Source organism: Ursus arctos, unplaced genomic scaffold, assembly GCF_023065955.2.
Source record: "Ursus arctos isolate Adak ecotype North America unplaced genomic scaffold, UrsArc2.0 scaffold_11, whole genome shotgun sequence".
NCBI lineage: Eukaryota > Metazoa > Chordata > Mammalia > Carnivora > Ursidae > Ursus > Ursus arctos.
Genome location: NW_026622775.1, coordinates 39,025,537 through 39,052,169, shown reverse-complemented (window position 1 = coordinate 39,052,169; position 26,633 = coordinate 39,025,537). Strand labels below are relative to the sequence as shown.

At 34.2% G+C, this 26,633-nt stretch overlaps 1 protein-coding gene across 5 annotated transcripts in view; it reads left to right on the top strand.

Annotated features, from left to right (window-relative positions):
- The window catches only part of LRBA (LPS responsive beige-like anchor protein), a 791,618-nt gene that overhangs the window by 483,486 nt on the left and 281,499 nt on the right, over positions 1–26,633 (top strand). For all 5 annotated transcript variants that reach the window (XM_044384357.3, XM_026499457.4, XM_026499458.4 and 2 more), the window contains exons 38-39: positions 17,792–17,916; positions 25,733–25,879. In XM_044384357.3, the coding sequence (XP_044240292.2) occupies positions 17,792–17,916; positions 25,733–25,879 (272 nt within the window). The remainder of the gene's footprint in view (positions 1–17,791; positions 17,917–25,732; positions 25,880–26,633) is intronic.

The following is a 26,633-nucleotide window of genomic DNA, read 5'->3' as shown; positions in this document are numbered from 1 at the left end:
GCTTTTAACTTTTACCTTTAAAAAAAAATAGTCACTTTCCCAAATTTTGGGAGCTGAAAGGGAAGAGCCACAACTCAACTTAATTTTCCTATCTCTTAGTAAAAACAGGATTGAGGGAATCTCCTGAACCCTTTGGAACATTTCTGTTTTTCATTTATAATTTGTTAGCCTGTACAATCCTCATTTACTAAAAATGACTCTCTTCTGTGACAAGATCTCTTTTGGGATAGCCATTCAGACAAGATTGTAAATGATAAGGGAATAGTTTGCTTCTTCTTCTTCTTTTTTTTTTTTTTTTTTTTTGCCATGCTATCTATCCTTAGCCCAGCGTCTAAAACCAAATGAATGAAATAGAATAATGGAAAGTAAACTTTAACTACAATAATTTGAAAAGGTGATAATATGGGTATAAAGGGAAGAATATAAATTCTCAGTGGGGGACCTTCCAGCAGTGCATTTTAATGTGATCGTATTCTAATATGATTAAGAGATGAGTTTTAGTGACTATAGCAAAGAACTTTTAAAACAAAATGGATGTGCAGCCTGTGTGGTTACGGTGCATCCAGTTAGAATGTATGAAAGCTCTGACACAGACATTAAGCTACCTGATTTGGGAGTGCTGTTTGTTATGCATTTTAAACGTGTACTATTCTACTTTTCCATTTATAGCTTTCTTAGTTTACATTAATAATGTGATTATATAGGATTCAGTGTTTTATTACTAAAATTTATTTGGTTCTTTGTGGGTTTCTTTTTTGAGACAGTCCATATTTTAGTTACTGAAATTAATATAGATAGTAATGTTGCTTATTAGACTATTTCAGCTCCCATTAAAGAATTTTAAGGACCATTTCTCTTACTCTTTCTCTTCCTATTCAAAGTTGAATATTGATATGGAGTATCAATATTTGAAGTACAAGTCTTAATTAATAAACTTGCCTGCACCATACACTAGAATCTGGGTCGAATATAAATGAACCCTTAGACATCTTCTTGATTTTCACTTTTTGTCTTTTCAAATTAAACTTATTCTTACCTAGGATATTCTACTGTTGTATCCAGATTTAATAGAATCTCTTTATATGGCAAAATTCTAAGACTTTTATTTAATGTTATTTGTTAGGACTATTGGCATTCAGGGTTTTCCCCCCAAGTGTTTATAATATACTGTGTCCAGTATAGAATATAGATGGGCTTCTTTATTTTGCTTGAAGAACTTTCTTTGCTGAGTTTCTCTTCTCTCATTCTCTCTTGAACTCACTAACTGAGGCTTTTCTCTTACCATTCTACTGAAACAGTTCTTTTCAAGGTCACCTGTGACATATATATTGCCAAATCACATAGTCAGTTCTCAATCTTCATCTTTCTTGACTAATTGATACCCTTTGATATGTCTGAGTACTTACTGCCTCCTCTTTGAAATATATTTCCATTTGGTTTCTGAGAAATCATATTTGTCTGATTTTTTTCCTATCAGTGGCTACTCTTCAAAATTCCTTGCTGGTTTCTCCTTATCCGGTCACTCTTTTTATAATTGGGGTTACTCAGGCTTTTCTTTGGAGTATTCCTTTTCTCTTCTCTCGCTCTACCCACTTCCTTTAAGATCTTACCCAGTTCATACCTGTCTGTATTATATAAACAAGATATTTTGTTGACCTGTGAGGTCCTTTCCTTTGAACTCTACACTTATATTTTTAATTGTCTACTCAACATCTCTGTCTAGGTATTTGTATTGTTTGTAGCAATACAAGCTGCTTTAATAGATAAATCCCGAAATCTCATTCAGTGGCTAACCAAATAGAACTTTCTTTTTCATATAAAATACAGAATAGATGTTTCTGATAAGTGATTTATTCCATTGTATAGCTCCATTATCTTTAGTTCTGGACTTCTAAGATTGCCATCTGCATCAAGCCAGTGGAAGGAGCATGGACAGCTGCGTATCAAAAAGTTTTATAGGCTAGGTTTGGAAGTGGCTTGTATTATTTCTGCTCATATTTTACTGACTAGAGCTAAGTCATTTGGCTATACTTAATTGCAAAGGATATTGGAAATGTGGCTTAGCCGTTTGCCTAGGTAGAAGAGGAAAATTGGTTTGGTAATAGCCCTTTTTGCCGCAGATTTCTAATAGGCACCCCAAACATAACACGTTTAAAACCAAATTCCTGACCTTCTTTATCAAAACCTATTTTTCTCACTTCTCTTTCATCTTTGTTAATGTTGATTCTATTTCTCTAGTTTCCGAGATCAAAATCCTTATATCGTTGCCTCTTTTCCTTTCATACCCCATGTATGATCTGTCAGCATGTTCTTTTGACTCAACCTTGGACATATATCTAGAATTCAGTGAATTTTAACCATTTCTGCTATTGCCACTTGTTTCCAGACATCATCATCTTCTGGATTATTGCAAAGGTCTACAAACTGGACTCCTGGCTTCTAATATCACCCTCCCACCTACACCCAGGCTCTTGCAGCAGCCAGAGTGACCATGTTAAAACATGGCAGAGCATGTTACTTCTCTGCTTAAAATATTCAGATGTCCTCCTCATCCTTTTAGTAACTCTTTGGTCTCTACTTACACTATAACTCTTCATCCATCCAGAATGGTCTCTTTGCGGTTCCATGGTCTCACAAAGCGGACCTTTGGATTTACTGTTGTCCCTGCCTGAAATTTTCTTTCCAAGACATCTGCATAACTGATGCTTTCACCTCTTCTAGGTCTTCATTCAAATGTTATGTTCTCATAGAATCCTTCCCTAATCATCATATTTTAAATGGTCTCCTACTCCCTCTGTCATATTTTCTGTTGCTCTTTCATGTTTCGTTTTTCTCTGTGGTATTTATTGCTATGTGTGGCAGATAACGGTAGCTGATCATCATAGTTTCATTCTGTCTTTCCATTGTGTAGAGCTGTTGCTGGGAAATGGCTGCCCAACCAGGGATCACATTTCCTGTGTGGAGTCAATGTGACTTGATAAGACAAAGGAATATATGTAGGTAGAGGACATGTATGTCATTTCTGGGCTGAGTTGATGTAGCATTTATTGAACCATTTCTGTGTTCTTTTCCCATCTCTACTCAGCTTCAGGACTCTGATCTCTACCTTAGTTTTAGGCCTGTTCTACTGCATGTAACATTTAATTAGCTTATACATCATATGCTTTGGAATCCATTTTATTTGGAATAAATTACCTTATGTCCTTGAACTTTTCTTTCACACCTTACTTATTTATTGCCTGCCTTGTATCACAGAGAAATTTAGCACATTTCAATAACACATTAATAGGATAAATCAGAAAAACAGGAAATTTAAGCATTAATGTTGAAAACCCTTATCTTGCTTAAATTATTCCAATAACTTCCTTATTTGTGTTCTCATTTCTGGTATTTCTTCTAATTTTTGTATATTTCCTAGAGTTATTGTTCTGCAGTCATAATACTTGCTTAAAACTCTTCTGTATCTTCCCATTACTACAGGACAAAACCCAACTCTTTAACATGACATGGATGATGTCAGGAGCTCAGCTGAGCTAGGAGAAAGCTGAGCTTCCAAGGATCAGAGTAGCTGATTAAAGCCACAAACCAAAAATGAAAGAGTGAGGCTTTAATAACTTACTCTGGTGGTATAAGCAAGAGTCTAAAACTGCAGGACTCCCTCTGTTCCATTTTCCCACCATGAGATGTTGCACTGATGGAAGGTCAAGTGAATCAGTGTGAATCAGCATAGATCAGTATAGACGTCAGGGTCATCTCACTGTTGAGGAAACTGAACAAAAGTCTCCAGCAGTTTAAGGACTATGAGGTTAGAAGAAGGAAAAGGGGGGAAGGGCTCAGAGTAGACTGAGTGAAAGTGGGGAAAAGTGTCTTCAGGGTTTTCCCTTTCTTCCTCTGCCCCTGAAGAGGACCCCTTGTGCCTTCCTGAGTGCCTGAAGAGGACCTCTGCCCAAGGCTTCAGATGAAGAAACTTTGGGATAAAGGTGCAAGGGCTAGGAATGCAATTATGCTAAGAATATGACTGGCCAGTGGGGCCCAAGTCCTTGAGTACAACTCCCTTAAGAGAGTGGAGTGCATTGGCTATATACCAGGTCTAGTTTGGGGCTGATGGAAGGCAGCTTTCCCCATGATGCCTGACAGGTAAGGCATCTTTGGATGCCTTTGTAACTAACTGTGGTCAGTCCTGAAAAAAGTCATGCATAGGCTTTTAAACAGGTATTGGGACTCCTCAGATAATTCTGTAGTCTGGCCCCTTCCTATTTCTGTAGCTTCTTCTTTGGTCCCCTGTTGTCTGTACTGTCTCAAAATTCTAGAAACATTTCAGTTTAGCACATACCCAGTTGTTTCTTCTTTGGCTTTGTGAATGCTATTCTCTCAGAAAGAATGCTTTTCCTTTCCTTATTCTCCTGATAAGCATCTGTTAACTCTTTGACTCAATTTGTGTGTTACTGCCTTCCAGGAAGCCTTCTGTTACTTTGGATAATGCCCTTCTACTTTGTTCCCAAGGAATGTTTTGCGTATATTGTAATTGTCTCTTCATATATCTATTTGTTCCATTGTACTTTGAGGTCCTTGAGAATAATAACTTTCTTTATTATTAAATAACTCTGTAAATCTCCATTGCCTGGTACAGGTCCTTATGCATCATTGATATTCAATAAGTGTTTGTTGATGAAATGAATGAGTGAATAAATGAAATATAAACTCATTAGTTTTTCATCCCTGTCTTTTATGATATGGCCAGGCCCCAACAATTCTTTTATACCTCATTTTCTACTGGGGCCAATCAAAAGGACTGCTTCCAATTTTCTGAGCTCTTACTTTTGCTGAAAAGCCTACAATGCCATCTTCTTCCTTGTGTATCAGTTGAAACTTGACCCCTTCTTATGGATCTTTTTCAAAAATCTCTTGCTCCTTAAAGCATTTCCTGATCTCTTTAAAACATATGTGATCACTTACTCCTTTTTTTCAATTTCCAAAGCTCTGGATTTTTACTTTTCTTACGGCATGGATCTTAATGCCATATAATTCATTGTTTGCTTATTTTATCCCATTTATTAGATTGTAAGTGCCTTGAGATTACAGACTGTTTTCCTTATATGAGTATCCGTTATGGCACCTCAACCTTTTCAAATAGTAGTGGGCACTTAAAAAATACTTGTAAATGAATATAATTAAGCCAAAACAGTATTGGTCATTCAGAGCCAGACAAATTGAAATGTAGTAAAGAGAGGAAATAAATCACTTGAGAATGTGAATAATTGCTTCAAAATTGAAAGTACTACAAAGTTTCTAGGAGATGACAGCAACTATTGAAAGAAGCGGCTTCCAACTGTCTTAAAAACGTGGAAGTGTAACATAATAAGCCCTGTTGTCCCTGCGGATGAGGAGCACATACTTTTCACTAATTTATCTAGCTTGCAAAGCAGGTATATAATATTTTTTTATGCTAGTTAAAATCAGTTATTTGCTTTCACCAGTATTTTCCTAAGAGTTTTGGATTAAAGGCAGGAAGCATTGGATTATGGTGGGTTGCTGCTGCATTTAAGCTTTTAAATTATTTATTTAAAGATAAAAATGTCATCCTAGGCCAGCTGATCTTTATCTTTTTCTCTCTCTTCCTATAACTTATAAACTGTCTTAACAATAACAACAAAAATGTGATATAGGTGCCTGAGGTTGAGAGAAATTGAAATCCTAAATGCCAAAGCAGTGGTTCCTGGCTCTGATATTCCTTCACATATATGCTTTAAAACTATATAGTGCTTCTGTATTTGGGGCAAGTGGTGGGAGCTACTGGAAATATCCAGTGAATATTAATAGTTCCCAAGCTTTTCAAATGCTGAACTGCACTACACAGTACTTCGCATTGACCTTAGTTTTACTTATCCTTTAAAAAGCAACAGAGCCTTATAACCAGTCTAATAGCCATGCTATTCAATTTTGGGTGATGCTAATGCTGGAAAAATGTATATTTTCTAATTGTTCTTTATTGTAACGTGTGATAATAGCTTTTCATGTAATTTATAAAAAGTTTTTGGTCCCATTCCAGTCTGTCATTTTGTAAAAGAGATATTTAAACTTTCCAATAATTTGTCATAATGAATCTATTAATGAACCTAATACGAAAATCTCAGCCACAGCAGCATGGAAGTAGCATTACTACAAGTTTTTTCTTTTTTTTTTTTTTTAAGATTTTATTTATTCATTTGACAGAGATAGAGATAGCCAGTGAGAGAGGGAACACAAGCAGGGGGAGTGGGAGAGGAAGAAGCAGGCTTCCAGCCTGGGAGCCTGATGTGGGGCTCAAACCCAGAACGTCGGGATCACGCCCTGAGCCGAAGGCAGACGCTTAACGACTGAGCCACCCAGGCGCCCCTACTACAAGTTTTTTGGTATTGGAAAGTCACAGATGTGAGGTCTAGCTCTGTTTCTTAGTAGCAAAATTGGGATTTAACTTGTTAAATTAGGATTATATTCTTGATTTAAAAGGTTATTTTAAGAATTAAATGAGACCACATGTAAAGACCATACTTACTAGAGTATCTGAAATGCTGTGGGCAGTCAGTAATTTTTAGTTCCCATCCCTTTTCCAGCAGCACAGTGTAACCTACTTCTCAAAAAAAAGAGGTCCTATCTTTCTGAGACTTCAGATCGTCCTCTGCATGCACATTGTCCAGCCCTGTGACTACTTACTAGAGTGACCCTATAGATCGTAGACTGAAGACAGTCTTCAACTATAGTATAAACTTCCATTCTTTCCTTCTAGACATGTTTTAGTACAAGTTGGAAGCTCATTAAGTAAAGAGGTAGATACATTGATTAAACAGATAAATTGATTAATCCACTGGGAAACCAAATTATTGCCAATCTTAGTGATACAGAAAGCAGGGTAGATTTGGTTTCTCAATGAATCAATGTCTAATAAACCCTATATTAATTTATTGAGGTCCAAAAAAATCACAGGTTCCTCATCCTTACCCAACCCAGACATCCTCACCAGCCTGCTGATTTTCCTTTACCTTCCGTATTTTGCCCTGCCAGCCAAATCAGCCCTAAATCTTGAGTGAGTTTTGCTAGCTGCTCTTTTTAGTCTTGTTCTTAGGTTGTTGAGTATAGCTGGGGGGCAAAAATCACAGTTGTACAGATTAGTGCCACTCTAGATGAATGGTTTCAAATCTCAGTTAGACCTTCATAACTACTTAGCCATCCTTAAACTTTTTTTTAGTCAGCTTTCTTTCATATTCCCCAAGGCAACTCTTCTAATTTTTACCCCTCTATTCTGTTCTTCTTTCACAAGCTTGCTATTGAGTAGAGAAAATAGAAATAATCAGACCAAAATCAGATCTTCAGTTTTTCTTCTCTTAAACCCTAAACTCACTAATGTACAGAGCTTTATATCCTTCCATCTTGCCAGTGAGAAGGAGGGGACTTTTTCACTTCCAAGGTAATTACACTCTCCAAGATCATACTTCTGTCTCTCTCTCTACAGTGCTATGCTTGCCCTTCTCCCACATGTCATCTTTAGTCTCCTGTGTTGTTGTTTTTTTTGAACTTAGTCTTTTCCCGCTGCAGACATGCTTACATATATTCTTTACCCTCTTTAAACTACCACCCTAATCCCCTAATTCCTTTCATTGTCAAAATTTTTTTTCCAAGTCAGTATTAACTATCTCCACCAAAACATGTGTTCATTATTATCTAGTTTTCCTTTAACAGCCGTAATCAAATTGCTAATGGCATCACCAGTAATCCTTATATCTGTTAGATGGTTTCAAAGGCACATAATAGAAAACCTGGCTCTAAATGAAGTGAAATTCTTCATTTCAGTAACTTGTGAAGAAGTATATTATCTTTTATTATAAGAAGTGTAGGAGTGTAAAGTCTTGGGGGAAGTCTTCAGCTCCATTTTTTTGCGGTTCTGGGTGTGTAAACTTTTACCCCACTCTGTCTTCTTCCTGGTTGTGTTTTTTTTTTTTTAATAATTTTTTATTATGTTATGTTAATGTTCTAACTCGTGACAATTGGGTCTAACATTTCCTTGGAGAACTACGGTCTCAACCACTGAATAAAAGTTTTGTGTTTCAGATTGGTAAAAAAATGATTGCCACTCAGCGATTGCCAGGTAAAAATGTTATGCAGTGATTGCTTTAAAGCTAGATTCTGGAACCAATCACTGGCAAGAATGATAAGATTGTCATAATTGGCTTTAAGTTAGCTTTCCATAAGTCATCCAACCATTTAAGAAGTGATATCTGAACAAAATTGTAATTGTTAGGAAAAATAATTAAGAAAATCGCTCTTCCCAGGAAAGAGGAAAGGGGAAAGAAGTGAATGCTAGATAGGTAACCAAGTGAGCACTTCAATTTTCTAGTTACAAAATCCAAGATTCCCATCTCTCAAATGGAAAAAAATTCAAATATTCATCTACTGATAAATGGATAAACAAAATGCACTGTGAATGAAGTACTGTTACATGCTGCAGCATGGATAAACCTCAAAAACATTATTCTAAATGATAGAAGCCAATCACAGAATTCTACATATTGTATGATTCCATTTATATAAAATGTCCAGCATAGGGAAATCTTTAAAGAAATAAAGTTAATCATTGCCAGGGACTTGGAGCTTATTATTATCAGGGGCTGTTTAAGGGCATTTTAATCAGGGCTTTCTTAGGTTTTTATTTTTAAATCATGTTTGAAGTCACTGGTAATACCACTGTAAGCACATGCTTTTATCAAAGTAATCGCATGTAGAAGTAGCCACACTTAAATTCATTATTAACTAAAAACAGTACATTTACATAGCATTTTACTGTTGAAGGAATTTCACTTACTCCCATTTCATTTGATTCCTCACTGTGGCCCTGTGGGGTGGGCTAAACAAGTTATAATTATTTTATTAAGGCAATAGAAGCCCAAATGATAATAAATGATTGATGATAAATGATTTATGTAGAGGTCATAGATCTGGTATATGGTAGAGCTAAGGTGATTAACTTTAAGTCCTTTACCATAAATGAAGCCAAAGTATTTTTCTATCCTATCCAGAAATTGTAAAGATTATTAGTCTTTAATATAAATTGCTCCAAAACTTTAGCTATTATATATCTTACAGTATGAATTAATTATACATTTGACTTTAATGAGTCTCTCTTAAAAGGTAAACTCAGTTCTGGGGCACCTGGATGGCTCCGTCAATTGAGTTTCCGACTCTTGGTTTCAGCTCAGGTCATAATCACAGGGTCCTGAGATGGAGTCCTGTGTCAGGCTGCCCACTCAGCGAAGAGTCTGCTTGTCTCTCTTCCTCCCTCTGCTTGTGCTTTCTCTTTCTCTCAAATAAATAAATAAATAAATAAAATCTTAAAAAAAAAAAAAAGTAAACTCAGTTCTTTGGTACTTTAGAGATACTGGAAATGTTTTTTAAAAATTATATATTCTCATAGCCCTTAGGCTCTCCAAAAAATTCCAGTATGAATAAAAATGCCTTTTACCAATCACAATTTGTCTTATTTTAAAATTGGTTCAGACTTAAGAAGATATAACCCAGAGCAAACACATTCACCTACCTTCTGCCCTGCATACTGTGAAATCCTCTACGTGTCCATTCTCAGGGAAGGAAAAATGGGAAATAACTGGTATGGGGTGTGGGATTTCTTTTGGGGAAAATAAATATATTCTAAAATTAGATTATGGTGACAGCTGCACAACTCTGTAGGTATGCAAAAACATAAAAGCACCTTCATTCTTCATCCTTCTAAACATTTTTTTTTAAGATTTTAAGTAACTTCACCCAGTGTGGGGCTCCAGCTCCCAACCCAGAAATCAAGAGTCGCATCCACCAACTGAGCCAGCCAGGCACCCCGCCCTTCTAAACATTTTTATGTAGAATTCAGTATTGCTGCCTGCTCGCTGCTTTGAAGAGACTTTGCTTCTTTGTCTTTTTTGGTCCCATTTGTATTTTGGTCCCCTTATTATCTTATTTGACTGTCAGGAACATTTTCTCTGTTTTCAGTGATGCTTTCCTCTTCTGCAGTGTTTAACTATTGGAATTTCCCAGATTTCATTTTCACTCTTCTCCTGTCCTTTCAATACAGTTTTCTGTGGATCTAGCACATACCTAGCTTATAATAAACACTCAGTAAATTTTTGTTAGATGAATATCTAAATTCCTCAACTCTCAACACTGATCAGTCTCCCAATTTCATATCTCTAGGCCAGGCTGCTTTTTTGAGTTCGAAGTTGCAGTGATTACTTACTAGATGTACCTGCCCGGACGTTATTAGGTGTCCAGGACATGATTATTCTCCCAACCACACCTACTTAACCTGCTGTCATTTCAGTTAAATAGCATCTTTATCCCCTCGCTGCCCGTTTGTCACAAACCTCAATTTTGTTCTCATCTCCTTTTTCCCCACCTTCCATATTGAATGTCTCACCAAATCTTATCTGTTCCACTTCAGATAGGTTTCTTGAATGATAGCCTTAGGTTCCATCCCTACTGCTGTTTTTATATTGTTGTCATGTAGCATATAAGGCTGATCATACTAGTCCTCTTTTGAGAAAAACTCTTGATTGTCCGTCTGTTATGTAAAGAGAACTACCTCGGTTAATTATACAGGGCCCTTTGAAATCTGGTTCTGAACCTGTTTCCTACCTTAGCTTTTCGTGACTCAGAGGCTGCCTTGAAACGATCTTTGTTACCCAAAGGTCCTAAGATAAAGGTGCCTTTTTATGTCTTTATGCCATTGTCCGCCCTCTTTGTTCTGCTTAGAACGCCTTTTCCATTTTGCCCAGCAGACTCCGGCTTATCATTTAAATTTCTTTTAAAAAGTCAGCTTGTTCTTTAATTGGTTATTTATTAAGTGTCTGCTTTGTTCCAGTTACTGTGCGTGGCCAGTGAATTAGATGGACACAAACCCTTGTCCTCATGAAACTTACAAAATAGATCCTCATTAAAACCTTAATGAAATCCTCAATCCTCTCAGGCAGGGTTAATTAGTACTTTGATCATAGCCAAGTAGTATGCAGTGAATTTCTAGAGGAAATGTCATGTGAAAAGCTCATTGGCTTTGAAGTTCATAGCTACTACTGATGGGTAAGGCTTTGTTTCTTCATCTTTAAAATGAAAATAACAGTATTTTGGCAGGGTTGCTGTGAGGCTTGTTGATAACGTGTATAAAAGAGCATGATGGCCAGCACACAGTAGCCAAATGCAATAAATGCTGTCTGTTTTAAAGTTGTATTATTTTTGATACATGATGATTTTCTTGTCCTGATTAAAACATAAAAAATTATAAAAGCATTATTCATATGGATGTACCAACACTGGTACATAGTTGGCACTAAATAGGTATTTGGTGAATTACTTTTTTTTTTTTTTAATCAGAGTTTTGGGGAAAATAGATCAGAATTATCTAAAGAGTGTGGCTACTGAGGTGAATTTTAGGGCTTCTAGTAGTCAACAACATCATTTATTTAAAATGTTTTTTTCATCTTTTGTGAGAGCTTTAATTGGTAGTGTAATAACACTAGATTTTTATTTTCTTATAACTTTGCTCACTTCCTGGTAAAAATGCTAAGTGAATAAAGAAATGACTAATAGGCTAATAGCAATCAGGAAAAGTATGTGATTCTTTCTTAAAGAATTGACCTTGTTGTAAAATCACATTTTTGTAAATTATTCTAAATAATAAATTAAAGTTGAGTGTCTAAATGTCTCTAAAAGCTAACAAAGTACCATGCAAATTGAATAGTACCATGCAGAAATTCATAACTACATAAAATATAATTTACATAATTAAGTAGTATATGCAATTCTCTAATGACTCTATATAATATCAAATCTCTATCAGGCCTCAATAAAGAAATAATTCTGCTTTAGGAGATATCTCCTTTTGGATCCAAGTACTTGAAGGGTTTTTTTTTTTTCCTTTTCATTAAGATAGCACAGTGCATAGATCACCTCCATTTGATTTATAGTTGGTTCTTGGTTTTAGTTAATATTCTTTCTATCTGCATGAAGGCACAGTCGATTTCAGCTTGTGAGATAAAGCATTCTTTTATATTGTATGATACCCTATAGTACCTGAACATTATTTCACCAAGATTTATGCAGAAAGTGAAACCCTTCTAGAACTTAAGCACTTTTATCTTCTAGCTGACAGTACACTGAAAATGTTTACTTCTTTTTAGAGGTTACCATTTATTTAAGTTGTAGCTAATATCTAGCATGAATTTTTAATCTAAAAATATAGAAATGAAAGCGAGCCAGATATGGGAATTTAAAAAACAGGTAATATAAAAATTTTAGAACAAGATATGAAGCACGAAAATTGTCCAGGATTTAGAACTTTTCTTTAGCCTGAAGAATTTATTGCTGATTTTTGTTAAGCCTATCGAGATTTATCAGGTATTGTCACAAGGAAGTGGGTAAGATGGAAAATGGGAAATTTTTCTAATATAATTACATTGTGACAGTTTTTCTTTTTAAAGCTAGCATTCTTTTATTGATGTAGATCCAAGTTACATTAAAATAACACAACAGTGAGATTGAAGATATACATATATCTCACTAAATTTGAATACGTGTCAGTACCTTTAAGTTATGGTTTGACTGGAATACATACGTAGCTCTCACTGATTTTTAGTAATTAACATAATCAACTTTAATAGAATAATATAAAAAATCTACTTTAATAAAGCAATATGAACTTAATGACTTCAGGGAAATAAATGTTAATGTTTCCCTTTTTTCCTTATTATTTTATTCTGTGTATTGGATTTTGCCTGTTTTTTGACTTTTTGACAACGTATTTAGTCCTGGTCTGAATACCATTTCTGCTACTGATAGTGTCTGAAGAGCCTTATTCCCTTCCCTTTCCCCAAGATTAGATTTAACTTGGAGAGAAAGATAGGAAGCCTGAGCATTGTATGGAGAGGGAAAAAGATAAGGTGTTCTCATAGCACCCTGTCATTCTCAAAGGTGTTCATATAGAAAACCAAAATGACTATCTAGGAGTGCCATTTATACAAATTTTGATGTGAATACTGCCCCCTGGAATTGTGCAGTTAAATAGCCATTTCGTTGAACTGTGCTCTATTACACACAGCTTTTGAATTCTCATTATTTATTTTCACGTCTGTCTTCCCCATGAGGCCAGTATCTTAATAATCCTTGTATTCCTGGCAGCTGGCTCAAGGTGAAGAGTCATTCTTATTAGAAAATATTTTAGGATTCTATTTCAATATTTGTCCATTTATAATTGTTAATTGGCTCGTTGGTTTGTTATACTTTTCAAAAAAAACCCTGAACTTTATAAAGTCTTAAAATTTACATGCGAAAAATAATAGATATTTATAATTGAGCCATCTAACTATTAGAGGAAGAAAGTAGATCATGCCTTAGTTATTGATTGATTCTCTCTTTTACTTCTGAGTTTTCTACGTGATTATCATTTGGGTCATACTTGTCCATTTGTTGTACTTGATCAAATCACTAACCACATTGGAGCTCAGAATAATAGGCTATCTATTAATGCTTGAGTTATATTTTCCTCTAAGATATATTTCAACAATCTATTCTATTCTTGTAGAACAGAAAATACATGTTCTGCATTATTAAAATGACATTGTTTTATATTCTTTTATGTAGATTTTTAATGATATGTTAAAGGTATGTATATATAGACAAGTGTGAAGGGTTTTTTATTTTATCTTTTTTATTTTTTTAAAGATTTTATTTATTTATGTGACAGACAGACAGCTAGCGAGAGAGGGAACACAGCAGGGGGAGTGGAAGAGGAAGAAGCAGGCTCACAGCGGAGGAGCCCGATGTGGGACTTGATCCCAGTACGCCGGGATCACGCCCTGAGCCGAAGGCAGACGATTTAACGACTGCGCTACCCAGGCGCCCCGTGAAGGGTTTTTTAAAAAGTGTAAAGACATGATTTACGCTTATAATTAGAAAAAAAACAATTATACTTTTATTGTAATTTTAATCTCAGGCTTTGAAATTAGGTCAAAGAATTGGGGAAAACCATTAGAAAGAAAAGTTAGAGCATTTAATTTTAGTGTCATCCACAACTTTTCAAAGACCTGTATTTCTGTTAAAGATTTTAATGCTTGGCAAGTGTACTAAGAGGGGACCTAACTACAGCACCTTTTTATAGAGAAGGCTTTATTTCCAGGTGTTATGTGGCCTAGGCTCACATCCTTAATTTGAATACTTTTTGGGATCTTAGTTTTCATTATTAGTGGAAATGGATATAGGTTAAGTTTGTGAATGTGGTTTCACATATTAATATAATTTTTTTAGATAGGTACAGATACAGAAAGGTATACAGTGATCCATATATATATATATTTCTAAATCAGAATAAGTAATTTCTCAACAGTTGGTTTCTGAATACTTCAAGTTTTTAAAATTTTTCTAGTCATACCATTGGTGATAACTCCAAAAATATACAACTTATTTAATTCATAACGTCATGGGAAGACAGTTGGCTTGATTATGCCAAATATACCAATTTCTATCCTCTTTTTCCCTACAAGGGGCTTTTAGGGAGGGGTAGAAGTATTTCTTAAATGAGAGTGAAATCCTTACGTGAAAGATCGAAACTTACAGTAAGTTGGTGATTGAAACTTACACATTCTTCTTTCTAATACTGTTCTAAAATGACAAAGCATGCCTTATTTTTTCAGTGATAAAATTTAATACTAAGAGTGTATGTTATTATGAGGATAAAACATTGGACTTTTAGACCCAGGTCTGTTTCTATGTAAATGACTTTAAACATGCTGGTAATTACCCTTATCTGAAAAAAAATGAGTATGACTTTTTTTTCCCAATGAACATGTATTACTCTCATCATCAGAAATTGGATGATAAATGCTATTTTTTCCAAATGAGGCTAATAGCTATTCCATTATGAGTAAGTTCCTTGAGGATTTGTATCCGTTATCACCTGGAGAGCAGTGCTTTATAATGGAGAGACTCTCGAGAAAATGTATTGAAAGTTTTGGGCTCTCTAGAAGATTTTTGTAATACATTTTAGATCTGTGCTCTGAAATAAGTGGTTTTTGCTTTGTCTTCATATTATTTTATATTGTTGTTAACAGAAGTTAAACTCTACTTGTATTGAGAAATACAAGTAGATATACTGAGATATAGTTTTTGGATATTGTAAACATTATACTGAGGTATAAAGTTCTTTCTCCTTTTTTTGGACTGTATCTAAGTATTTTTTAATTTTTGGTACTACATTTATATTTGAAGATGAAACTTATCTTACATATTTTTCTATTGTATGAGCAAATTCTCGGTTCCAATATTCTCTGATATATTGATGCTTTTGTTTCAACCAAAGGCCACCATTGTGACCATTTTTTGTTAGTATCGAAGAGCACAAAAATAAATATCATTGTTCTGTTTCCTCCTAATTTTGGTTATTACTCTTATCCATATTGTCTTTGAGTTACTTGTTAATTTGTGAATGATTTTATAATTCTTCTGTTTTTTTCTACTCTATGACAAAAAATATTGCACACATGCTTTAATAGCTGTTCGATTTGACTTCACCCTCATGCATTATACTAGAATGTATTGTTACCTAATTTAGTAATAATTTTATAATAGCAGCTTAACATCTCTTATAATTTTAATTGTTATCAAGAAAAATGACATCATTTAATTTGACTCAAAATTCAGAAGGATGGATGAATGACAAATTAATAATTCACCACCTTTGCATAAGACTGAAGCATAGAATATTAGAAGGATTGATGGCAGAAAAGGTTAACAAATTTTAGCAGCTTTCATTAGCTTTACATCGTCATATGTTTGTGGTGCTGACTGCAATAGCTTTTGTAGGAGATCTCAGTCTAGGGAACTAATTACTTGTGCCGATTGCCGCACTGATGAATAGACCGTCATTGTATCATTCCCCTGAAGACGAGGAGCAGCCTGTGATTCACGACTGCATCCTGGCTGATATTTGATAATAATTTTAACAGATAAATGTAGGTAGGCAGAATGATGAAGTGCCTATCCAAGCTCCATGACTATCAAAGCCATACACGTAGCCATCTGTGTACCGTCTTTTCGCCTTTCACCTAAGGAGAATTTTATTTTATTAATTGAGTTCAAACAACTGTTGTCTTTTGCTTCTATGTGTACTCTGTAGGAGCTTCTTACTTATTTTAAATGGTATTGTAATAGTTTTCATTGAAAATGTACATGGCAAAATGAGAAAGAAGAATAAAAGAGCTTTTTAATTTTTCTTTTTGAGGGCTGCAATTCTTATACTTTTTTTGTATTCCATTTTGGTTACATTGTATCTCCTCCTCTTTATGCATGATAAAAATCAACAAAGAAATTTTTGATGTTCTCATTGTGTGCCCAGCTTTCTCAGAAAAGACCATTGGATTTCTATTATATTTTAAAATATATCTTCTTTAAATAATGTACAGTTAGTTGTCTATGCTTTTATTAACCTGAGATAATTTTTAATCAGTAAAGTACTTATTTACAAATTATTTTGAATTTTTAAAGGTAGCGTCTCTAACGCATCAAAATAAGAGTGACTTTTAAGTGGGTATTTTGGGACTGTCAATTGGTCAAGACTAATATGTCAAAGCTGACAGGTACAATTTTATTAGCTCATGAAATACAAGTGCGATTTTATTTTTTATTAGTCTTTCCTTACAGAAGTTTTGATTATGAATTTTTAAATTTAATTAATAAAGCTTACAAGTTGCTATGCTGTGTATCTTTAGTGAATAAATGTATTCTGCAGATTTTTTTTACTGTAACTGAAAAAACTTCATATTAGTGTTTTCCTTATAAAATATTTTCCAGCATGCTAGATTATGATTAGTTAATTTATATATTGCCATATAAAAGATCTACATAATTGGGGTAAATATAGTAGAACCCTTTAAAAAATGCATTTCCAAAAGTATTCTTTTGATATAGCAATTATTGCACATCATATAGCATGTAGTTTTTAATTAAATATAAAAACAGACTACATAAAACAGAAATCCAGTCTGATTTGCTTGAAAATAGATTGCTATTTCACTCTATAGGAATGGTTTATTTAAAAACAGTAAATGGAAAAGAAATGCATTTTCTTGTGTTGTTCTAAGCCTCAGGGGCTAAATGTAATGAATATTTTAAGAGATTATTTTAATTAAATTCCTGCACATCTAAACAGAGTAATATTTTATTATCACATACATAACCATGTAACTGAGATATTCATTAAAGTTAACACTTTCTGGACCAAGAATTCCTGGTATGATTTACTGACCTTGTGCAAAAAGGCACAAATTAGGAAGAAAAATGAAGGGGGACAGACTTTGATTAATATAGGTAATGCTATACCATATTTATAATAGCCTTTTCCCTATTCTGGTTTATAAATGCAGCCACAGAGAAAGGTGCCCTGCTGAGGCTGAAATGAGGCTGAAATCAGAGCACATGCCACTAGAGTGTGGGGAAACTGATCACACTGTCAGCAATTCATTTTAAAATGATGTATTTAGTGCTCATTTCACCTTCCAAGGAAAAGGAAAAGGAGTTCCTTAGACTGGAAGGTGATATTGTTATTTTCAAGGACATACCTAAGTTAAAGATTGCAGAAAAGGGGAGTGTGAGGTGGAGGGAGAATTAAGAGGAAGGGGAGGGGGAAAAAAAGGCAGAGCAAACAAGGAGAGCTTTATGCAGAAATTCAGTGCTACCACGCTGTTTGATAATTGCTAACATATGTGGCTTCTCTGTTTCATTGTAGTCGTCCTCGTGAGTTCTGGCGCCTTGACTACTGGGAAGATGACTTGCGGCGCCGGCGACGATTTGTGCGTAACCCTCTAGGATCGACACATCCTGAAGCGACACTAAAAACAGCCGTGGAACATGGTCAGTGTATAAACCACTCCTTGCCAATAGCAGCAGGTACAGTACTTGGTAATGAAGAGCATAACTTCATTATTACAAGGCACTGTAAAATGGTCCATACCACATTTCAGTTACTCACCCCAGAAAGAGAAGTTAAATTTTTTATAGTTAGTGTAGGGTCCTATTAAATTATGGTGTCAAGTGTGTTTATTTATTATGTTACACATGCAAAACTTACTTAACATAGACCCTTTGTTTCAGAGTAGGAGGATAAAATATTTCTCTTTTTAAGTGACACATTCAGCTTTGAGTAAATTAATCCAGGACGCCTGCCTTAAATCCATGAATATCAGAAAGACAGCATTTACAAACCAAATAGGTTTCTAGGTTCTGTTGTGTGTATATGGTTTTCCCTCAACTGTGGTATTTTAGCATGAGATTATGAAGTGGGAGAGATAGTAATAAATGTCCAAGTGCCTAGATACTTTCTGAGCCTTGATTTGTAGATGGTTGTGATAGATGGCTCCTGGAAAAAAGAGAATAGACATTATTTTCATATGTTACTGTTCTGCATCATCCTGTTATCAGAGCTTAACAAAACATTTTTCCCTTTTTTGATATAATGCATATCACTATGATTTGGATTAGACAGATGCCTGATGAGCAAATTGGAGAAAACTGAAAAAGTCCTTTGGATTTAATAATACACTCTCTTTGATTATAGGGTTTCACTTAATATTTTATAACTTTTGAAAGCCAATTAAGATACACTGATTAAGAGGGGGGGAAGCTCCTCTCTACATTAAATTAATTTTGATTTTATAAAATAGAAATTGGTTATTTTTTAATAAGATAAATAGTTTTAATTCCCTTTTTTCAAGGTATTGGTTTAACATGCAGCAGTTTATGGTTAAATGATAGTATGTAGTATACAGAATAAATTTAAAATTACATTCAATAAGGATATTAAGAATTAAGTTAAAAGTCTGTGATCTTAGGTTTAGCCTCAGTCAGGCAGCTTAACCTCTTGCACTCAGCCTTAAAGAGCCATTTCTGGAAGAAAATGTCCACAATATGTCATCAGATATAACACCAAATGTGACATCAGTCCTTTAAAATAAATGATCATACAGAGAATAGTCAATAACAAAGTGATCTAAAAGCAATAATGGTCTGAGGGCCCTACATCTTCAACTACAGGAGGTGGGGAAGGAGAAATAAGATGTAGAATTAATTAGGCCACTTTCGCTTTTAGGGTTCATGTGCTTTTTATGTGGTGCTATAGATTTCTGAGTTATATTTATTTTCTCCTTTTCTTTCCTTTTTTTTTTTTTCTTTTGGCTATTGACTCTTACATTGAAAAAAATCAGCTTAATTTTGCAGTTTTATACTTTTCAGTCAAACAGATGTTACCATGTGCACTTAAAATTTAATAAGTATATTTCTGTCTTCTTAACTGTCATTTAACATTGAGTTGTGAAGCCTGAAGTCTATCAGTGACAATAAATATGTTTTCATGAAAATTTTTCCTTTTATACTTAAGAAGAGACTTGTTTTTAAAAATTATACATAGGCAATCTGTTAATCCTTAATTTTGAAAGAAATACCGGTAACTGAATTTAAAATTTGTGGCATAGATTTAATACAGACCTTATTAAAATCTATCTCTATCAAAAATAGTACATGTAGCCATTTACGGGAATGGCAGAAGTTTTCATAATAAATTTGGATTTTACTGTTTTTGAACTTTACCTTTTAAAATAATATTTCAACTTTTTTTAATGCTTAAGAAGCTGGCTAAAAAATATTTATTAGCAATGTTTACTGTTGTTTAAGACTTTTTAAAATCCTGTATGGAAGCAGATTTCACTCAAATTACTCTAAATAGTAACCGAAAGGTTAATATAATATTAATTTATTAAATTGAGAAAAGTAAAATAAAGCATTTTATCTAATTCCATCTTGACATATTCTACATGAATCTTAAAATGATTAATATTTAAAATGTTCTGAAAGATTAAAAACAAATATTTAATCTGAAATGAATTTTTTTTAAAACTAAATGTGTAGGAGATGCTTCAGTGGTCTGCCAATTAAGGAGATATGTCATATTTAATATAACATTTTTTGATAAGAGATACAAGTTTTTTGTCATACTTTGTATATATTTTTTAAGTAACGAATATTAGAGAATTTTAAAACTCAGCATATAGATTGTACAATGGTAGTGTTTCATGTCAGCCTGATTTACGCTAGTTCAGTATATAAGCCAAGAACTTAATTTGTTAGTGTTTTATTGAAGTATCTTACAGTTGATGTTCAGTTTTAATTTTGTGTTAATTATGAAATTCTTGTTCTTTAGCCTTAATAACAGTAAGGAAGCTAATGAAAATAAGCATTCAAAATCAAGTTAGCAAAACAAAGCAGTTAATGTGATCAAGAAGCAATTAAAATTACAGAATTTAGCATGAATAAATACTATGCTTCAATGTTGAATTTGAATATTTAAAATAGATATTACTGAGGGTAGTATGTCAGTTTTATACTGTTTAAGGATTTCTCACTTTTATTTATAGTTGATTTAACTAAGGAGATAGGACATCATTTAATGCAGAATCTTAAAACATCATGAACTATATTATTGTTATCAAAGGGAAGCATCTAAATAGAAATGCTGTTGGAGATTAGTTATGTATTTTAGTAGTAAGAGCCATCTTTTTTATAGATTGATTTGATTTGAAGGAAAGCCTCTGGTGTAAAGGTGGCAGAGTAAATACCTGAAGAGTGATGTTCTCTGTTCGGGCGATCAATACTAGCCCCATGACTCTACTTCTGGCTACCTTCTAGTTAAAAACAAATTTTTTAATTCTGACAATTTAATTGCCCTTCCCAAGTTCACATTAACTTGCTTGGGGAAAAGGGCCTTAGGTAATTTTTCAAAGAGAGACCCTCCAAAGTGGTTATTTATAAAAGTCATTTTGTAATGGGAGATTTCTTTAACTTTGCAGAAACTGAGTCATATTTTTAAATTAAAATTAATACTTCCTCTTATTATCAAATATTCTTTATGGAAATTAGCAGCAAGCAAAGGTGGGTATTTGATTCTTGAGGGCATTTTCTTGCATTTTATGGTTTCAAATTTATTAGAAATTAGTTGTAATGATTTGTAACATTCTCCTAATGCATAGGGCCCAGTTTGTCAGTTATTTATTATCAGAGCATTTTAGATCTGGAAAGAACCAAAGGCTAAAGTCTATTCTAGCTTTATTCTTTATAAATAAGGAAACTGAGGAAACAAAAAGCCATATAATTCTTGGTATATACAGAACTAAAGCCCCAGGTTAACTGACAACTAATCAGATTTTCTATTGTAGTGCTATACTGTCTTCTAAAGTTCATTGTTAAATGTAATGGGAACTTTACATTTAAATTAAAGCCATGTAAAAAATGTTTTAAATGGTGGGAAGATTGGTTTTAATTCAAATAATAAAACAGTTTAGCAGTAGAATCCTAGTGAATTCAAGACATTTTCATTTTGTAGAGAATGTGCATGCTAATGGAAATATATGAGAAGAATTTAACATAGTTTAAGAAGTATTCTGTAATTGTGTGGAGTGATACAAGTAACTCATCTGGTTTTCTTGGGATGACAGATTATATAAAGATCCTTAATCATGCCATTCTCTCATAACTTCAGTAATGCCAGATACTGTTGCTTCCTTTTTAGGATCAACATTTATTCGGTTCTGTAACTAAAACTCATTAGGAGATGAACTTGGCTTTTTCTCTTAATCTCCCAATCATCTTTTGTAGTTTCACTAATATTTGTAGAGTAAATTGTCTTGACTTGGAACCCTTCAGAATTGCATGAAGTTTGGGACAATAGTTATGTATAAGATATTCTTTAAGTGTCTTGTTCAGAATAAGCAGTTATGGTTATAGGTATTTCACATCACATTAAATGGATACCCATATTCATTTTGCTTACATTTGAGGTCATTTTGTTATTCCAGTAGTAATTTTTTTAAGTGGTCAATTCTTAATGTATAAACTTCTTTTACTGTAATATGGACTATTATTGATTCCATTTCACTGGCATAGTGGACTATTAACAGGGAGTTTATATGTCATAGGCGGAACCACTTTCTGTGTTCTTTTTCTGTTTTAATTTTACTTAGCTAGCTTGTGTTGCATAGATAATCAACTCATGCCTAGAGCTAGCTCTAAAGAACTTGAACTTTACATTTTGAGGACCAGCTTTTCTGTGAGCCCTCTCATTGCTCTTAGCTTCAGTTATTCAAAAGTCATGTTTCAAAGAAAGCATTTTTGACAGATTTCTCCAGTTTTATGTAACAATTACAGTTTAGTCATCAAGTTAGGGTAACTATTAAAACAGAATAAAATGTGAGACTATATTCATATTCACTATTGTTAAGAGTGATATGAAAAATTTAAATAGTTATCATGTTTGGTAATAATTTTATTAGCCAGCAAAGATGTGAATCAGGCTTTGAAATGGAACCAGAAGTGTGTTCTGACGTCATCCAATTAAACTTTTATACTAGTGTAGAATATACTCACAAAAAATATCAAAACAGTTGATACTTGTTTTAATGATTGATTGAGTTGAAGGCAAACAGAAGTTAAAAATATACTTTCCCCAGCACATATAAACATAATTATCTTTTATTTTATGCTTGGGATAGTTTTGTTCTAATTTTGAAACAAAAAAAAAGTTCTTAAGCAGAGAGCTATTAGACCACTGAGAATTGAACACCAGCGCATGTGGTGTGTGTTAGAGTACTGTTGGTAATTTTACTGCTGCTAACTTAAAATCCTCAAGGGGGAGTTAATTACAGGAAAACCATTCTAAATATCAGTAAGCTGCATATTTTCCATGACAAGAGGTTTTTCAGTTGAGGTTGAACAATTCCAGAATCTGAGCTTGTAAAAATAAGTAAATAAATAAATTAAAGTGGGTGTTTGAATGCATACAGTAGGCTTATAGTACTTCAAAAATTTTTTCATAAAATTCTATTCAATTCAGAAGTTAATTGTGTTTTAATATGTGTCGGCATGATGAGAACATATTAAAATTTTTTAAGTTCCAGTTGGATGGGATAACAAATTATATTTTGTGGTCATTTAAAACGAATGAATTTATTTATTGAGCTATTTTAAAGCCCTGCATATTGCTACCTGGCTACTCTCATTTTTTGTAAATGTTTACAGATTAGGGTTTTTTTTTTTCCTTTCTTTCCTCCCTGCCCCCCCACCCCCCGCCCTATGTAAGTAAGCTTGGTGTAGTGTACTTCAGGGCACGTATGGTAATAATCAGAGATAGTAATGAGCAAGGTATTGAATTTGGTTCTTTCTGATATGTTTGTCATATGCTCATCAAATTTAGGTTTGGAAATGAATATTTTTGTATTCTTAACTTGTTTATTATAATTTTGACTTAACCTTTTTTAAATGCACTATAAGAAACAGAAGAATTATTAAACTAATTTATAAACTATATATATATTGATATTTGTATAGTGGTTAAGATACTGGTACCATAATGCTTGGATTTTAATTCTGACTCTACTTCTCACTAGCTGTGTTGCCTTGGGCAAGTTATGTAGCCTCTCTGAGCCTATTTACCCATCTAAAAAGGAGAAATTAGAGGGCTTAAGAGAATTAAATGAGTTAAAAGTAAAATAAGTAAATAAGTTAAATAAGTAAAGTGTTTTGAACACTCCCTGCACATGGTGTTATTTAATATTAGCATTATTATTATTTCTGCTTTGAAGAAGGAACTGTACATCTAGAAAAAGAGAATGTAACATTGATTTTGTTCTAAAATCTGATTGGCAATTGTTAATTTACTATGATTTGCTTAGTACAGAAGATGGTGGTTTCTCTTTGTATATCTCAGTGACCAATATATTTTTAGTAATACTGATAGTAAATTGGAAAAGATCTTGTTTAGGCTCAGGCCAGTGTTTATGATTTCAGAGTAAGAAAATATAAATATTTGAAATATAAACAGTGATATAACAACTTAATGCTGTTTCCCTAAAAATTAGATATTTTTTGGTATATTTCCTTGTGGCTTAAAAAATAAAGGCATTTTAATTAGATATTTTAAATTTTTCAAAATATTTATTAAGACCTTCATATGTGTGCGACGTACTATGCTTATTATTTGTGGGTATGTAGGAAAATAAAATTTGATTTACCCATAGAGGGTATTCAAAGCTAAATATAGAGAGCTTCTTCCCATGAGTTCCTTACTTAATATAAAGCAACTATTTTCTTTTAAAGTAATGCCATTAATATTGTACACAGATGATATACATTGTGAACTCACAATAAATAAGATAAAAATAGACTTTTACCTTTATTATTATCCATAACCATACCTATTAAAATCAAAGAGTCTTTGATTTGTCAAAATGTTTAGTAACATACATGTAGTTTAACTATTTAGAAAAAATTACATAGATAAACATTAGTCACGTTACTGCAAACATCCTTTCTGGGTTTGGGGCCTTAATGCCTAGGCAGAAACTGCCACGGAGCAAAAAGCCTCACTAGCCATCTGATTTCCATATCAATGGCTGCTGCCTGGGTGGATCAGGTGTGCTGCCTCCTGGATTTCCCTAGCTGGAAACCTGGGAATATCAGTAGTGTAGCAAAGTCTAAACTTTCCCTTACAAGACAGTGTGAGTTTTTAAAAATCACAGCCCAGAATTTAGTATCTGCTTTTATGTATTTCTGAAGGAGAAAGCTGCTCAAAGCAGTGGGAGTTACTCTAGGGAGGAATATGGGGTTTCGAAGTCAGAATTTTGAGTGTCAGTGTTTTCTCCTTTCAGCTGCACCTCTCTTCCCCTTTCTGATTCAGTTGTGGGCTGTAGGTGCTCCACAGAGCTGCTTCGTTCCCTAGATTCGGTGTACCCTTTTCCTCTTTGCTCTCCTTCCTGGCTGCCTTGTCACAGTGGCTGAGAATCTGGTGCTGCTGCTCTCCACGCTGCTCCAGTTCAGGCCCTGTAAGACTCTTTGCCCAGATGCCTCTCCTCCCGGGCTTTCTGTTATGTTTGCCCCCTGGGGTGTCTTAGCCTTTTAGTTTAAACACACGGAGGAGGTAGCGTTTGAGCCTCCACTTAGTTTCCACAGTGTCTTACTCTTGGATATTTATATAAAGGCTGAAGTTGGGGTCCGGGTGGGGTGAAATGTGGGCAAGGGCAATATGAAGGCAAGAGGGAGGACTGGAGTAAAGAAGAGAATGCAGCTTCTGAGAGCTGCTGTAGCTTTCTTGATGTCAGCTTTGGCTTCGGGATTGGGCTTGCATCCTCATTGGCTGCGAATCTCTCTTAGCTCTGACCCTTCTTACGTCTGGATTCTCCTCTACAACCACTCCCGACCATTTCATAATGTTTTGTCAGTATAATCATTATTTGCAGGAATGATCAGCCTTTCTTATTTTTCAGTATCAGGTAGGTATTGTTTCCAAAACTGGGTTCTGATTTTTTCTGCTAATTTCCCAAAAATGTGCTGCCTTTGAACCCTCTCTTGCTCTAACTGTAAGTAAATAAATGGTTCGGTGAGCAGTGCAAGGGTCAGATTTAATGGGATTATGGTGCTTGTTCAAGGTAACATTAGACTAGGCTTGGAGAATCATGTTCGTCAGAGGGAACATGTGTGCCATCCCAGTCACTTTCCCACCGTGGATGACTCTCTGTAAAAATGATTGACCATCTTTGGCCACCTATCCTTACCTCACTTCCCTGCCCCTCTGCCAAAGTACTCTTCCCCAGAGCTGATGGACAGCTTTGTTTCCTTTTCATTTCAGCTGCAGATGAAGATATCCTCGCTAAAGGAAAACAGTCCATCAAGAGTCAGGCTTTAGGAAATCAGAACTCAGAAAACGAGATCCTCCTGGAAGGCGACGATGATACTCTGTCATCCGTGGATGAGAAAGATTTAGAGAATCTCGCTGGTAAATTTCAGTGGTTGTGCGGATATTTCAGCTAGCTCCGGGCCAATAAGCATCTAATTACTTACTTTTTCATCTGTGACCGCTAGGACTACCGAGTTTACACCCATAATTACTTTAAATAAAGATTGTTTTTGTTCTTCCAAACATTTTCCCCCTGATCTTCAACACGGTTTCCCCCTTTTTTTCCCATTCTTTTCAGTTTCTTTACCCTTCTCATCTTTTTCGTTTATGGATAATTTTCACTGTAAAAGAAAAAAGTTTAAAAGCAGCAACAACAAAATTCCTTCACCCGTGGGAGTTACCTAATCTCTATAAAATGAGAGCTATAAGTAAAATTTTGCCAATTGTTTTGTGAATAAAGCTTGGAGGCAGATGAGCTATTTGCTTTGATATACAGGTCTTAGTGAGCATGCTGCATATACATTTAACTCTCTCAAAAAATCCATTCCAAGAATGCTATGGCTTTTCACAGGATCCACATATTTTACCTGATGTAGGAATTTTGATTTGCACTCTGCAGATTTTCAGTTTTACTTCCCTTATGGGAAAAATTCTCTTGTTTAGCCTGAAATTTTAGTCATTCATTAAATGGCTTTTTTTTCTTTAATGCCTGTGGCTCTCTCCCTCCAGGAGGGAAGTCTGAAAGATTCTACAATTTCCGTAGGTGGAAATTATACAGTCTTCTTTTTTGATAATTTTAATTTAAGAGAAAAGGCATCAGGAATTTTCCATTTAGTGATAGGTCTGCAACCTG